General features: G+C 44.6%; 1 protein-coding gene across 1 annotated transcript in view; it reads right to left on the minus strand.

Moving 5' to 3' along the window:
* Nucleotides 1-2249: 2249 nt before the first annotated feature.
* The window catches only part of SYT2 (synaptotagmin 2), a 155696-nt gene continuing 141695 nt past the window's right edge, over nt 2250-16250 (minus strand). Inside the window, exons 5-10 of the mRNA XM_033918478.1 lie at nt 15659-15787; nt 12844-13011; nt 10575-10742; nt 8589-8706; nt 5241-5374; nt 2250-3259 (exon numbers count right to left, since the gene is read on the minus strand). Of these exons, the coding sequence (XP_033774369.1) occupies nt 3053-3259; nt 5241-5374; nt 8589-8706; nt 10575-10742; nt 12844-13011; nt 15659-15787 (924 nt within the window). The 3' untranslated portion in view covers nt 2250-3052. The remainder of the gene's footprint in view (nt 3260-5240; nt 5375-8588; nt 8707-10574; nt 10743-12843; nt 13012-15658; nt 15788-16250) is intronic.

Genomic DNA, 16250 nt, shown 5'->3' on the forward strand with positions numbered 1-16250 from the left:
GGGTCTCCAATATGTGTAAATATTTCATGCATATCCAGAAAAGTTTGGGAAGCTCTAATGTAGGAAGTGGTAAAGCTCGAGCCAAAGGCAAGATAGGGAGATTATTTCTCCCCTTGTTCAGCTACAACTGGGTTTTGGAATACATGTAGTCCTTGGGCATTTTACCATTTAATGGTCAATTAAAACTTAACTGCCTGCATATGTTAAAAGTATACATGTAGAATTCTCTAGCTGGGCTTGAAGCGCCACCCTCTCCCTCTCCCCCCCCCCCCAGCAGCAATGCAGTTGTAAGACTCCTGATCAGCTCAGAAAGAACACTGCAATTCACATTGTTAGACGAAGTCATGAATAAATCGCATGTTATCTGAAATTTGCATGCTGACATTCAAGTGCTGTATAATCTCTTGCACTCATCAGAGGTTCTTGTGGATAGGAGCAGGGAGCTGGAGCATTACTAGGTAGGGAATAAGTGTTGCATTATCCATGAGTTAAGCTATAGTTATTGGAGATGAGCAGTATTTTCTTCCATGTGACGGTGTGCCCTACTTCACTTATCTATGGCAAAAGGACAAGTGAGAAGGACACTTTTCAGAAGTGGTGATTCTTGCACTACACGGGGCTACATACAACTGATGCTCTGGAACCAGCAAAACAGTGGCCAACCAGAAGATAAATTAGCATACAAAATGCACAGAGCAGACCCTGTTGTGAAATGATGATTAACTGTGCATCTCTGGGATCGGAAGAGGGTCTTACCTTATGGTGCAGTGACGATTCTTCCTCTAAGACGCTTGTTCTATACACTTCTCCCTCTGAATCCGCGAGGGTTAGGGGCAGAACAGGCCAGCGAATATGGAAAGTCATGGATAACTTTTAGGGCCTCCCACCTGCGACCCAGACTTTACCTGGTGGTCTAGCGACGACCCAAGTGGCAGGAGCGATCTTCCTACGCTCCTGCCCCGTGCAGAGCTGTCATCAAAAATGGCTGCCCTGAGTTCCCGTTGTAGTCTCGTGAGACTACAATGGGGAGGTCTGGGGAGGGGCCATAGTGATGGATCAGATTCAGCCTTTAAAAAATATGAGGCAAAAAAAAAAATCACGAATAAACATGTGGATTCGGAGGGAGAAGTGAACTTGTTTTTTCTATTGAAGGAGCTTTACCAGGACAAGCATTTGGTTTGTTAACAGGACTCGTATACATATATCACACACAGTGTGAGAAAGAGCTTCCATCACACACAAATGAGGTATTTGCAGACTGCCTCATTGTTAAGAGGAGGGTACTGCAACTTTAAGGGTAGCCATATCTTTTAATCCTTTGATGGCTGAATATGACCTCACTCTTTGTTTTCAGCATTTCGCACATGGTCCCCTCATGCCACCAACACACATTCTATCAATGAAGACCTTTCTGAAAACTTCTACAAAAGGGGAGGAGGGTGCTAACTCTTTGCCAACTCCATCCCCAGATCACCCCAGTACTACCTAGGTAGTGCCATGGTGATCAAAGCTGAGAACTGGACAGTAGTGCTGAATAAGTGCCACTGAATATTGGTGGCTAGCCTTTTCGAGATGATTTTTTGCCTGTGTAAACCACACTGATTGTTTTGAACTGTTATAATACCCAATCTCATCTTTCTCTAGTGCAGTGGTTCCCAACCCTGTCCTGGAGGACCACTAGGCCAGTCGGGTTTTCAGGATGGCCCTAATGAATATGCATGGAGCAGATTTGCATGCCTGACACCTCCATTATATGCAGATCTCTCTCATGCATATTCATTAGGGCTATCCTGAAAACCCGACTGGCCTGGACAGGGTTGGGAACCACTGCTCTAGTGGACAGCTTGCCAACCGTTGGTGCTGGGTCCATGAATGGAGGAACAATGTTGATGAAATAACCATTTTAGAAGCTGTTCTGATCGGGATAGGCTAGACTAGAGTTAGCTTGGACGATGACTTCAGCGGTGGGGCATTGTGGCCGATGCTAGGTGGATTTCTACATCCTGGGTCCTGTATGGATCGTCTTTTATCTGCCATCATCTACTATAGTACTGTTACACACTACAGAATGATACGGGGACAGATTTTTCCTTTTCCCTGTGAGAACTCATTTACCCATCCTGGCGAGTTCTTTTCCTGTCCCTGCCCTATTCCTGCAAGCTCTCTGTCCTCATCTGCACAAGCCTCAAACATTTTAAACTCATAAGTGTTTGAGGCTTGTGCGGTCAAGGCAGAGCTTACAGGAATGGGGCTGGGACAAGGACAGCAACAAAACTCACAGGGACAAGACAGAGAAATTGAGTTCCTATGGGGATGGGGGAAAAATTGACCCCCGTGTAAGAAAGACTGCTTTCTAAACTGCATGTTTAAATGTCTAGGCATAAGTTAAGCTAATTCCTCTGTCCAAAGGTAAATTTGAACTATTCTTGTACTACGAAGATGTAAGTAAATGGATTCCTTGCTAACCTTACTTTCACTCTAGTTTTTTTGTGGTTTCATTTATTGTATGGGTAATTCTCAGCACATTATATCAAACCCTGATGGTTGGTGGAAGAAGAAAGCACAAGGAATCTATTCAGCATGGAGAAGGGTTATGGACGATCACTGGACCTTCTAGTAGGTCCATAAATTTCAAAGCATTAATGGGATATCTGGTCAACTCTCATGATCAAGCTTTCTCAATCTCTTCAGCAGCGATCTTAACAATGTACTCAAGAGGACGTATTTCACATTTTGGGGCAAATCACTTTAGAAGTTCAAACAACGCAAGGAAGAACCTTGTTTTAGAGGAAAACTACTGCATATAAAGCTCTAGAGCATGCAGGGAAGCCAACTCCACTTCTGAAGCCCGAGATGGGTAATGATACTCCTACCTTACTTCACCAATTTCGCCTGTGGCACTTTCACAACTGTCCTCAATTCTCTCCACAGCCATCAAAGGACATTTCAATTAACAGAAGAAAAAAAAACCAACCCAAAGTAGACACTGGAGGTACTGATAGCTCTGAATCACGTAAATGTTTCTCAGGTTATGCTGGGTTATGACTTGACTTTATTTTTTACTTCCTAAAGCTAGGTCCACCTCTTCTTCTGGCTTCAGAGGATGCCATTGAGCAATGGGCCGTCTGGGATTTGCTAGCATGTCTGACCAGTGTCGGAGCTCTGTTCCGGAGGCATTGCAGCCCACGAAGATCTTCCCGATGGCCTCGTTCTTGCCCAGCTTGTCGTAATCCAAGACAGTGATAACCACTTGCACTTTCTGTGGACAGAAACAAGTTTATGCTTCAGTCATGATGCATTTCTCATATTTTGGGTACACAGTTAATATATTGTTGGATTTCCTGCTCTTCTCTTTATTACCTAACTACATAGTACAAGACATCTTGCTCAACCCTCAATTTGTAGCTCCCTGCTAATGTAGGCCAATTGCAGGATGCATTAAGGATGGGAGCTTAAAATAAAAAGTAGCTTAATTATCTTATGTTAAGTTAAAGTCAGGGACAAAACTATGATCTCTTGAGCTTCTCCTTCCCTTCCTCTGCCTGAGTGTCATGTGATTTCTTTTATGGACACAGGTTCTGCATGTCTGGTTACCTGGGTGTCAGGTCAAAAGCGTGCCGGGACAAAGGCGCGAGCGGACAATTGAGCGCAGCGTGGAGGTGTGCGCCGAAGAAAATTACTGTTTTTAGGGCTCCAACGGGGGGGTCGTGGGGGGAACCCCCCAACTTTACTTAATACACATCGCGCCGCGTTGTGGGGGGCGTTGTGGGGGGCTTGGGGGGTTGTAACCCCCCAAATTTTACTGAAAACTTCACTTTTTCCCTGTTTTTAAGGAAAAAGTTAAGTTTACAGTAAAATGTGGGGGGTTACAACCCATAAAGATACAAAATCACTTCCTTAAACACATTACTGAAAACAGCAAAATTGTTTATGCCATGCCTCAGAGACCGAGTATTCAGGCAACAATTGCTAGATACTTATTTCGGTCAGAGTCTCAATCACTGGCAAATGGCATGTGATATAAGTACAAAATTTAATTAACTTTTTTTGAAACTTTTATATTTTTCTTTCAATAAATTATTAAATAAGATTTTAACACAGATGTGATAACATCTTTTTTGACATCTAATATCATGAGAATTATATCCGATAGTGCATGTATTTTAAACAAAAGCACTTATCTTTTGGTAGTATTGCACTGTTTTAATCCCAACAGGGGCCACCGTTTCACCTGGAATGGCTTCATCAGGGGAAAACGTCGACAGTGCGGAACCGAAGTTGACCTTAGCGTATAATTCTCAAAAATGGCGTCTAAGTATGTTAATGTAGGACAACCTGTATTCCTTCCTCTTTATTAAGTTTGTGTTCTCAAATAAATATAAACTTGTCAAACAACTTAAATGATAGGAAGTATTACAAAGACACGTAATTAAATTAAATTGTGTCAGCCTCAGGATATTGTAACTTAATAGTAGGGTGTGTTTAATTCCATATTATTTTGGTTACACTTAAAGACATTTTCCTGAAGACTAGATCCGATCAGCCATTTCACTTGCCCTATTTTTATTTTTGGCTTATTCGTGACTTATGTAGGGCTTGGTTTCTTTTTTTTTTCTTTTGGTTGAGTGTCTGTATTACTACATTGTACAGGAGTGTGTGTGTGTTGTGTGTGTGTTGTGTGTATGTGTGTGTTGCATGTGTGCATGTGGTGTGTGTTGCGTGTGTGTGTGTGGGGTGTGCGTTGCATGTGTGCGTGTGTTGTGTGTGTGTTGCATGTGTGTGTTGTGTGTGTGCGTTGTATGTGTGTGTGTTGTGTGTGTGTGTTGCATGTGTGTGCTGTGTGTGTGCGTTGCATGTGTGTGTGTTGTGTGTGTTGTATGTGTGTGCTGTGTGTGTGTGCATTGCATGTGTGTGTTGTGTGTGTGTGTTGTATGTGTGTTTGTGTGTGTGTGTTGTGTGTGTGTGTTTTGTGTGTGTGTTGTGTGTGTGTTGTGTGTGTGTATGTTGTGTGTGTGTGTTGTACGTGTGTGTGTTGCATGTGTGTGTGTGTGTTGCATGTGTGTGTGTGTGTTGCATGTGTGCGTGTTGCATGTGTGCGTGTTGCGTGTGTGTGTGTGTTGCGTGTGTGTGTGTTGCGTGTGTGTGTGTGTGTGGTGCTTCAGGAACTCCCTGGGGTCAATTCTCCTTGGCTTCAGGAACTCATGTCAGGCTCAAAACTGAAAGAATAGCAGTAAATGAACCTGGATCTGCTCGAAAGGGATCTCAAAGCTAAATGACTCGTTGAAATAAGGGTTCAGTGTCTTTTTCTTCACTGTGGTTTTCTTTTTCTTGAGCCTCTTCCCATTCTGCATCAGGTGGATTTTCACGTAAGGATCTGCAGGGGGAGCCAAACGACAAGTATGAGTTCATGCCCGGTAAAGTAACACAAACGATTGAGGCTGATTTTCACCTGGCTTTGACCTTTGCTGTGAACTGTAATGCAGATATTTATTCATTTAAAAATTTACCCCCTCTTCTACGAAACTGCGCTAGCAGTTTCTAGTGCAAGGAGCCGCGCTGAATGGCCCACGCTGCTCCCGGCACTCATAGGAACTCAATGAGCGTCGGGAGCAGCACGGGCCATTCAGCGCGGCTCTCTGCGCTAAAAACCGCTAGCACGGTTTTGGAGAAGAGGGGGTTAATATACCGCCTGGAGTCACAGTAGTTTCCAAATGAACATACATAGATCAAAAACAAAAAAAAAATACAAATCGTTCTTCAAAATAATATCAATACATATGAAAACAACGCATTATAAAAAAAAAGTTACAAAAATGCCCAACAAACGTTAGGAAAGACGGCTCAAGAGTCTGTGTCTACAAACAGCTTGTTTTTCAATATCTTCTTACAGCTGTAGTGATCTACACATAATCTTAGTTGCCCAGGAAGCTTGTTCCAATATGACATTCCAGCAGTGGAAAACATTTGAAGTTGAGTTGCTACATATCTTTACATTATCAGCTGTCATTGCTACCAATTTTATTTTCTCCTCAGAGCGCAATGCCCTCGGAGGTTTGTAAATCTCCCAGAATTCAAAGTGTTGTCACTGGTTCATCAAATAGTATATCACCCTGTACCACTTTGGTTTCAATCAGTAGCCAGTGCAGACTTTTTAATGTGGGGGTTATATGGGCTGTCCTCTTCACCCCACTCATGACCCTAGCTACAAAATTCAAAAGCAGCTGCTGAACCTTCAATTTCATTTTTGGCAAACCCAAGAACAAGGAATTACAGTAGTCCAATCATGTCCAAAAGCAAAGATTGGGCCACAGTTCGAAAATCATACTTATTCAGAAATGGTTTTAGCCTATACAGCATACGAAGTTGGGCATAACCTTCCTTACTAATACAGTACTCCTCCGATATTCGCGGGGGTTCCGTTCAAGGAACCCCCGCGAATCTTGAAAAACTGCGAATACAGTTTTTCATGGGGGACATTGGAGAGGGCAGCGGGAGAGGCAGGAGAGAGCAGCTGGAGCACCAGCGAGTGCAGGAAATCACTCGCTGTATGCTCCGACCACCACTTCCTGCACTAAGTCGGGCCTTACCAATCAGGAGCTGCGTATCAAAGCTTTCTCCTGCTGCCCTCTCCTTGTCGGTGGTTTGAGGTCAGAAAATACTGTGAATGAGCGGGACCGCGAACCGCCGACCGCGGACGACCAGGGGAACACTGTACACCCAATTGGCTCAGCAATCTATATAGCTATCATAGTTAGGTAGGCAGGTGCTGAAAAGTTCCACTTTTATCTCATTTCTAATGTGACCTGGTAGTTTCCCTTAACCACAACCTATAGTAAAAAGTTAATTCTTAACATGGCCAAAGGAATCAGATCAGCTGCTTTTAAATGTTGCCCAGAGATAGAAGGTAACTCGTATCATGCTTTTTAAATTGAATTTATTTTTTCTTCTAGATAAAACTTCACTGGTCGAAATTCAAAACGATTTAACTGGCCAGAAATAGCCACTGACTTGTTAAATCGCTTTTTCAGGGTCTTTGATAATTTTCAGAGGTACTTAACTGGTTATTGCTACTAAAAAAAAATAGTGGTTAACTCCTAAGAGAAAAGTGACTAATGGTTTAGTGCAACAGGCCGTGATCCTGGGGAGCTGGGTTCAATTCCCACTGCTGCTCCATCACCCCCAAGTGCAAACGGTTAGATTGTGAGTCCTCTAGGGACAGAGAAAGTACCCACATACAGTGTGTAGGCATATGCCTAGTAGCACTAGAGGAATTAGTAGTAATTATAAGACAGTGTATCACAAACTGTGTGCCGTGGCACACTAATGTGCCTCCTGAGAGTTCAGGTGTGATGCAAGATGCTGGGCAGGAGGAGAGGTGCCAGCGCCGGCTGCCTGCCTGCAGTACGCGCCTCTCGTGGTGAAAAGCACATCCTGTAGGCAATAAGCCACTGCCGGCGCATCTCCTTCTCTCTGCGCGTTTTCCCTTCCGGACCTCCCCCACCCCCCCCCCCCCCACCCCGGCGGTTCAGGGCCTATCTTGAGGGCCTTTGCACATGTGTGGACGTTGACGTGATGACATCATGACATCTGCGTACTTCCAGATGCCTCGAGTCACGGCCACTATGTTTAGTGTGCCGCGGCTTGACAAAGTTTGCGAGACACTGTTATAAAATAACAAATAGAATATTGGGTACAATTCTGGAGGTCCCACCTTCAAAAAGATACAAAAAGGATGGAGTCGGTCCAGAGGAAGGCTACGAAAATGGTGCGTGGTCTTCGTGATAAGGCGTATGGGGACAGACTTAAAGATCTCAATCTGTATACTTTGGAGGAAAGGCGGGAGAGGGGAGATATGATAGAGATGTTTAAATACCTACGTAATGTAAATGTGCATGAGTCGAGTCTCTTTCATTTGAAAGGAAACTCTCCAATGGGCATAGGATGAAGTTAAGAGGTGATAGGCTCAGGAGTAATCTAAGGAAATACTTTTTTACTGAAAGGGTGGTAGATGCGTGGAACAGACTCCCAGTAGAGGTGGTGGAGAAAGAGACTGTGTCTGAATTCAAGAGGGCCTGGGATAGGCACGTGGGATCTCTCTGAGAGAGAAAGAGATAATGGTTACTGCGGATGGGCAGCTCTATGACCTCACAATGCAGGTCACAGAGCCTTAGCCTATAGGAAGAGGAGATGCAAATGTTAAGAGCCTTAGCCAATAGGGAGAGGAGGAGATAATGGTTACTGCAGACTAGATGGGCCATTTGGCCTTTATCTGCCGTCATGTTTCTATGTTTCTAAAACAGCAAAAATAAATCATCCGTAGTTATGTTAGTGAAAAGTACTCATAAAGATGCTAATGTGCATTAAATTCCTGACCTGAAGAAAAGTGCTGCTTTGCCTGTACTTGATAAAATAGGGTCAGAAGTCAAATGATCATCCAACAGAATAGCAAAATCAAATAAATACCTGTTTGCAAAAAAGAACAAATGTAGAATATCTGCTTTTGAAGCTAGTTAGTTGTTTTAAGTTTTTTTTTGTTCTGGCCAGCTCAGGTGCACCACCAGGTGGTGGTAGACTGTAGTGCTTCCTACCTGACAGGCCTCCAACATCCATCTTCTTCAAGTTTTTCGCCTCCAGGATGCACACGGTAAGTTTTCCTGCTGTGGGGACGTAGCGTAGAGAAATGCAGATGTCACCCAGCTTCTCTGGCTGTAACAAAGATGAAGAGGGTGAAGAGAAATGTGGTTATTTGGTAATATTCTGGGCATCTTGGTAGTTAACCACTTGAAGGAATAAAAGCCACCAGGCATATGGTAGGTGATATTTTTTATAGGCCTAACATAACATGTTTGTGATGATCTTTCAAAAGTTACTCGCCTTCCTTCAGTCTCTGTAGAACGCACAGATGATAATATACACGTAATTTATAATAATAATAATAATAATTTTATTTTTTATATACTGCCATAGCCATTATAGTTCGAGGTGGTTTACAACAAGAGGCGCTGGATAAACAACGAAGTAGTTACAATACAAGTCATCGAAAATAAGGTCCAGATTGGGAGGAGTGATACACTAGATTCATAGGTTACAATCGGTTAAATAAATTCGTTTTTATTGATTTTCTAAAACTGAGGTAAGATGAGGAGTGGGTGATGATGTTAGCCAGCCAGTCGTTCCATTTACTTGCCTGGGAGGCAAGAGTTTTGTCCAGGAATCTTTTGTAGCGGCGAGAGGCACATCCTGTAGGAAATCAGCCGGCACGGATGACTCTCCTCCTGGCCGGCGTCTCTCCTCCTCTCCCCGCACCTCCTGGACCCCCTCCACCGGCGGGTCGCGGCCAGATGGGCGTCTGCGCACTTCCGGGAGCCTTCCGGCTGGGGCACCAGATTTAGTGTGCCACCGGCCGGAAAGTTGGCGAGACACTGGCTTAAGGTTTAACAAGTTCTTAACAGAATGATGAAGTAAGAAAAGGAGGCTGCAGAGTTCACAGCTATGACACGATCGCACCCAGTGCTGAAGAAAGAGCTGATGTCTCTTAAGTCACTTTGTGGAAAATTCCAGAAAAGTAGTGACGTAGTAAGGAAAGGGCGGGACGGTTTGTCCCAGGCACCATCTTGATGGGGGCGCCAGCACCCCCTCCACTCCATCTCAACCTCCCCTGCCCCTTCCCTCATATGTCTTTAATTTTCCCCATGCGAGCAGTATCACGAACTTGCTGCCCACATCGGTGTCGGCTCTCTCTGATGTCACTTCCGGGTTCTGCGCCTAGGAAATGACATCAGAGGGAAAGAAGACACCACGTGGGCAGTGAGTTCATAATGCTGCGCGCGCCAGGAAAACTAAAGAAAGTATGGGGGAAGAGAAGAAGCGGAGGGGCAGAGAAGAGGGCGGGGATGGGTCCCACCACCACCACCCTGGGTACCACTCACCCTTGCTACGCCAGAGAGTGGTGGATACATGGAATGCGCTGCCGGAGGATGTAGTAAGCAGAAGCACGCTACAGGGCTTCAAAGAATCTTTGGATAGGTACTTGGAGGACAAAGGGATAGAAGGGTACAGATAAGAATAGAGGTAGAGGTAAGTTAAAAAAATTAGTCAGGGACCACTGTTTCAGGCAATAGGCCTTATGGGCTGCCGCAGGTGCGAACCGCTGGGCAAGATGGACCTATGGTCTGCCTCAGCGGAGGCAACTCTTATGTTCTTATGATTCAGTTATACTCTGAATTGGTTCCTGGTACACCAGATACCCAACATCTTGGACCCCTGAGGAAGAAGTGTTTTTCGAAACACGGACTGTGTCGGGTCCCGGTTTCTAATCAACGTGAACCACTTTTTGGAAAGCAACACATTTGTTTGTTTTCAGTAAAGTTCCTCAATCCTGTATATCATCCCTGCAGTCTCTTTTCTTGTTTTGCATATTGGCATTTGCATGCATATGTGAACACATATGCACATACAGTATATGCCAGTATTTTGGTCATTTACATGTGTTCTTTATGCCTAAATGTTGGTAGCTTCCCTGAAGTGTCTACTCCTCCACAGTTCCTGAGTTCAAATAGTGATCTTCCTCTTACCTCCTCCTTCTCAGCACTCTGAAGGTCCCGCCACTCTTCGATGGGCTGTCCCAGGTCTACTGTGTTCATGGGCACCTTGACCTCTCCAATGATATCGTGCTTGGAAAAGCGATCAAAATCATAAATGGACATGCACAAGGTTTTTCCTCCCAGCTCCTGGTAGGGTATCTATGATCAAACAGATAGATAGGGACCGTCATTAATTTCTGTGCCTTTCAAGGAGAATGACTGATATACAGCTGAGATAACAACAAGGACTCGCAGCTGCTCCTTGTTTGCCACACGGTTGCACACCCTTTTTTTTTTGCTCCTGTGAATATGAGACTAGAGCAGACATGGGCAACTCCGGTCCTCGAGGGCCGGGATCCAATCGGGTTTTCAGGATTTCCCCAACGAATATGCATTGAAAGCAGTGCATGCAAATAGATCTCATGCACATTCATTGGGGAAATCCTAAAAACCTGACTGGATTCTGGCCCTCAAGGACCAGAGTTGCCCACCTAGTGTCTAAATCAGGGGTCCCCAAAGTCCATCCTTGAGGGCCGCAATCCAGTCGGGTTTTCAGGATTTCCCCAACGAATATGCATTGAAAGCAGTGCATGCAAATAGATCTTATGCACATTCGTTGGGGAAATCCTAAAAATCCAATTGGATTCTGGCCCTTGAGGACCAGAGTTGCCTATGTCTGGACTAGAGCCTAATGCTTCTAAATATAAAGCTTGCCTTAAAACCTTTCTTTTTAAAGATGCCTCGCACTCGCTCCGAAGCCCCCCGATATCTCTCCTCACTCATCTCCCCCTATGCTCCCCACCCCCCCTGTGATCTCTGCTCATCGGGCAAGCCCCTCTTATCTGTACCCTTCTCTTCCACTGCCAACTCCAGACTCCGTCCCTTCTTTCCTGCAGCACGGTATGCCTGGAACAGGCTGCCTGAATCAATACGGCAGAGCTCCATCCCTAGCAGTATTCAAATCCAAGCTAAAAGCCCACTTTTTTTGAATCTGCTTTCAACTCTTAACTCCCCCTCACTGCTGTCAGATACCTAGACCCGCTATAACCTCCCCAACCCTGAAATGTCTTTTCTAAATTAGATTGTAAGCTCGTCTGAGCAGGGACTGTCTATTGTATGTTAAAATGTACAGCACTGCATACGCCTTTCAGCGCTATAGAAATAATAAATAGGAGGAGGAGTAGAAACCTGCATCCTGTTTTCAGTTTAATCGTACTCCCTTTTTTTTTCTCACTCCCTCATCAGTTTTTTTTTTTTTAATTTTATGAAATGATATAACCCCTGCTGTTTTCCTTTTGTTTCCTATGTAGCCTCCCTCATTATTTTAATTGTCTATGGGGTCGTTTATTAAGGCGTACTAACCGATTTAGCGCGCTAAAAGATTACTGCCCGCTAACTATAACGTCCGTCATGTTCCTAAGGGCATCTTAGCATTTAACGCGTGCTACATCGGTAAGCACACCTTAATCAAAGAACCCCTATGTTAAGGTTTATGAAGCTTGTTATACCGCTCATTCATTTTACTGCTCCAAGCGGTTTACAAAATATAATAAAAACTCCATTATTAGATAGTATAGACCTAGCCCATGTAAACAACAAACATACTAAAGAACATTCACTCTTAAGTAAAATCATATAAATACTATTGAACTCCCTGTTTTAAAAAAAATTTAGGACTTTCGTATGACATTATATTATTTGGTACAGCAATGAGAACTCAGAGCCCGATTTCTGCAAATAACAACAAGTTATTATTAATATTGACAGGGGTCGCCATGCAACAAATTACTCAAAATTGGAAAGATTATACTAAATTAAACTATACATTTTGGTGGAATTCAGTTTGTCACATATATAAGATGGAAAGGATGATAGCGTTACAACAAGGAAATATTCATAATTTAAAAAAAATATGGGGACCATTGACTATTTATTCTAATGATCAGATATCATAGCACATGGGTAGTATATATGTGGGGGTGGGTTGGGGAATGTATATCATTTGAAATAGGATTGATAATAAAAAGGGGGTATTTAATTTTTCATATAAGAATATTTGATTGTAAATACAAGTGATATGTGGAAATTGTTTATATTATGTTTAATTCACTTGTTGTAAGATGCAAAAATGAATAAAGAATTATAAAAAAAAAAAAAAAAAAATTTAAATAATGCTTTATGTAAGCCGCTTAGGATATATTTTAAGTGGTATATCAAACCGAAAAAAACTTGAAACTTAATTGGTGCTGCCTACTGTTACCTTGAAGGTGAAGGTCTCATTGAAGACTGGATTGAGAGTCTTTCTGTGAACTTTAGTCTCGTACTTTTTCTTCTTGTCGGGGAGAAAGAACACCTTGACATATGGATCGGAGGTGCCACCCATGTCTAGGGCAGGAAGCTCAGCTGCTTGAATTACACCAACTTGCATCTGATAAGAGAATAAAAGAAAGACTGAAATAACATAACATAAAAACGCACTTGTATACCGTAAAACCGTTAAGTTCTATGCGGTTTACAAAATAAATGGAATGAAGGTTTTTAAAACACATCTAAATTGGTGCTAGGTGTCAGAGGATGCAATTAAATGATTCGAATCCTTGTCCCAAGAAGCTGCTTGAAAAGACAAAAGATGCTTTCAAAATCTCTTAGATTTACAACCCTTAATGGATGGAAACACAAATAGTGCATGAGATTTCCTAGAATGTTTTGAGGTAGTAAATACAAATGAATTCAAAAGATATTCAGGTTTTAAAACAGCATATGCCTTAAAGCAGATACAGTACATCCGAACTTAAACTTGACCTGAGCCTCTACTGGTAACCAATGCAACTTCAGATTGTAGATTAAGGGTTAGGTTCACTAACCTTCCGATCCCTGGGCGATTGGAGGCAGGTCGACCGATTCACCAACCATCTTCATGCAAATGGGGGCGATCGGAGGCATGCTCCCATTCGATGACACGGATCACTGGGTAGCGATCCCAACGCATGCGCAGATCATCTACTTTGCCTGTAGATGGTCTGCGCATGTGTTTGCTGTCTGGTTTTTTTTAACATTTTTGTTACTGGTCCCAACTCTCCTGCTCTCTGCCGCCTTTACCTGCAGTGCAAGCCCATGGTTTTAACCCATGGGTTTAAAGAGGGTTAAAACCACAGGTTCACACTGCAGGGAAGGGTGGCAGAGAGCAGGAGAGTTGACAGAGGCAGAGAGCAGGAGAGCCGGGGAGGCATAGAGAGAGTCAGGGAGGCAGAGCGCAGGTTGGTGCAGAGATCAGGAGAGCCGGGGAGGCAGAGAGAGAGAGAGAGAGAGAGAGTCGGGGAGGCAGAGAACAGGTTGCAGCAGAGAGCAGGTGAGCTGGGGAGGCAGAGAGAGAGTCGGGGAGGCAGAGCGCAGGTCGCAGCAGAGAGAAGAAGAGCTGGGGAGGCAGAGAAAGAGTCGGGGAGGCAGAGCGCATGTCGCGGCAGAGAGCAGGAGATATGGGGAGGCAGAGAGAGAATCGGGGAGGCAGAGTGCAGGTCACGGCAGAGAGCAGAAGAGCTGGGGAGGCAGAGCGCAGGTCGCGGCAGAGAGCAGGAGATCTGGGGAGGCAGAGAGAGAGTTGGGGAGGCAGAGAGAGAGTTGGGGAGGCAGAGCGCAGGTCATGGCAGAGAGCATAAGAGCTGGGGAGGCAGAGAGAGAGTCAGGGAGGCAGAGCACAGGTCGTGGCAGAGAGCAGCAGAGCTGGGGAGGCAGAGAGAGAGTCGGGGAGGCAGAGCGTAGGTCGCGGCAGAGAGCAGAAGAGCTGGGGAGGCAGATAGAGAGTCGGGGAGGCAGAGCGCAGGTCGCGGCAGAGAGCAGGAGATCTGGGGAGGCAGAGAGAGAGTCACGGAGGCAGAGCGCAGGTCACGGCAGAGAGCAGAAGAGCTGGGGAGGCAGAGAGAGAGTTGAAGAGGCAGAGCGCAGATCGCGGCAGAGAGCGGGAGAGCTGGGGAGGCAGAGAGAGAGTCAGTGAGGCAAAGCGCAGGTCACGGCAGAGAGCAGCAGAGCTGGGGAGGCAGAGAGAGTCGGGGAGGCAGAGCGCAAGTCGCTGCAGAGAGCAGGAGATCTGGGGAGGCAGAGAGAGAGTCAGGGAGGCAGAGCGCAGGTCGCGGCAGAGAGCAGGAGATCTGGGGAGGCAGAGAGAGAGTCAGGGAGGCAGAGCGCAGGTCGCGGCAGAGAGCAGGAGAGCTGGGGAGATAAAGAGAGAGTCGGGGAGGCAGAGCACAGGTCACAGCAGAGAGCAGGAGAGCTGGGGAGGCAGAGAGAGAATTGAGGAGGCAGAGCGCAGGTCGCGGCAGAGAGAGAGTCGGCGAGGCAGAGCGCAGGTCACAGCAGAGAGCTGGTTTATTTCAGGGCTGCAGGGCTGGCAGGATAGTCGGAAAGGATGTGAGCAACTGGGACCATAAATACTTTATTTCAAAATATAAGACCCGACACAGCCGGTGTTTCGGCTCTTGCCTGCCTCAGGGGTCTACAGTGAGCAAATAAAAACATAGGAGTCCTTTTACCAAGGCGCTCTAGCCGATTTAGGGCACGCTAAACGCTAACGTGTCTATAGACTACCATGGGCGCATTAGCGTGCGCTAAAATAGTTAGCGCGCTTTGGTAAAAGGACCCCATAATGAATATACAATATTCAACATTCCATAACAATGTCACACAACAGCATAATCTTAAAATAATAATAAAAAATGTACATATGTGTACTGTATTTTTAGTATTAATCACGTTTTAAATATTTATCATGTTCATATATACATTGCTCTTTGATGTTCTTCTTCACCCAGAGAGTGGTAGAAATCTGGAACGCTCTTCCGGAGGCTGTTATAGGGGAAAACACCCTCCAGGGATTCAAATAGGGGAAAACACCCTCCAGGGATTCATGGCAAAGTTAGACAAGTTCCTGCTGTCCAGGAGGAAGATCATTTTCCTGACATTTCCACAGTACTAATTCTTGCCAATAAGCAAGCCTCTGGATGCCCTTTTGCTATTTTGCTACACAACCTTTTTGGGGATTGGCTACAACTTCTTTCCACTCATTCCCATACACTGATTACCTGGTTATTCTGGAAATCATAGTCCAAGGAGAACTGCAGCTTCCCCAGGTTCTCCTCTTCTTTTTCTTCCTCCTTCTCTTCTCCCTCGGTCAATCCAGTCTCCGCATCGTCATCATCATCCTGTTTATTCTGAAGATGGGAAGCAAAAGAAGCAATGTAAACCTTTGCATATTCATATCAACATATGTGTAGGAAAAAGTATTTCTTTCTTGATCTCATGAAATGATTTCACCTAAATCGTCATGATAGCTACAGTTGTCCAGTTCTTGACGTTTCTGCCATCATAATGTGGCTGAAATGTTGGTTCTACCTACCAGATGTGGTGAGACCTGGACAACTGCAACAATCATGATACCAGCTATGGAAACCTAAGAGAACATTGTTTATTTAAAACTAAATATAGCGCCTTTTCCACGAGTGGATCAATGCGGTTTATATTTAAAAGTCAACATATTTGAAAGGAATGCCATAAAATCAGATAGGAAAGAGCTACAATCATTCTTTTCACACAAGAGAAATTTACAATTTCTAATAACTACTTGTGGCACCTGTGTCTGCACAGGTCTGGATGTAAGACTGTTTATGTTTGATC

Source organism: Geotrypetes seraphini, chromosome 13, assembly GCF_902459505.1.
Source record: "Geotrypetes seraphini chromosome 13, aGeoSer1.1, whole genome shotgun sequence".
Classification (NCBI taxonomy): domain Eukaryota; kingdom Metazoa; phylum Chordata; class Amphibia; order Gymnophiona; family Dermophiidae; genus Geotrypetes; species Geotrypetes seraphini.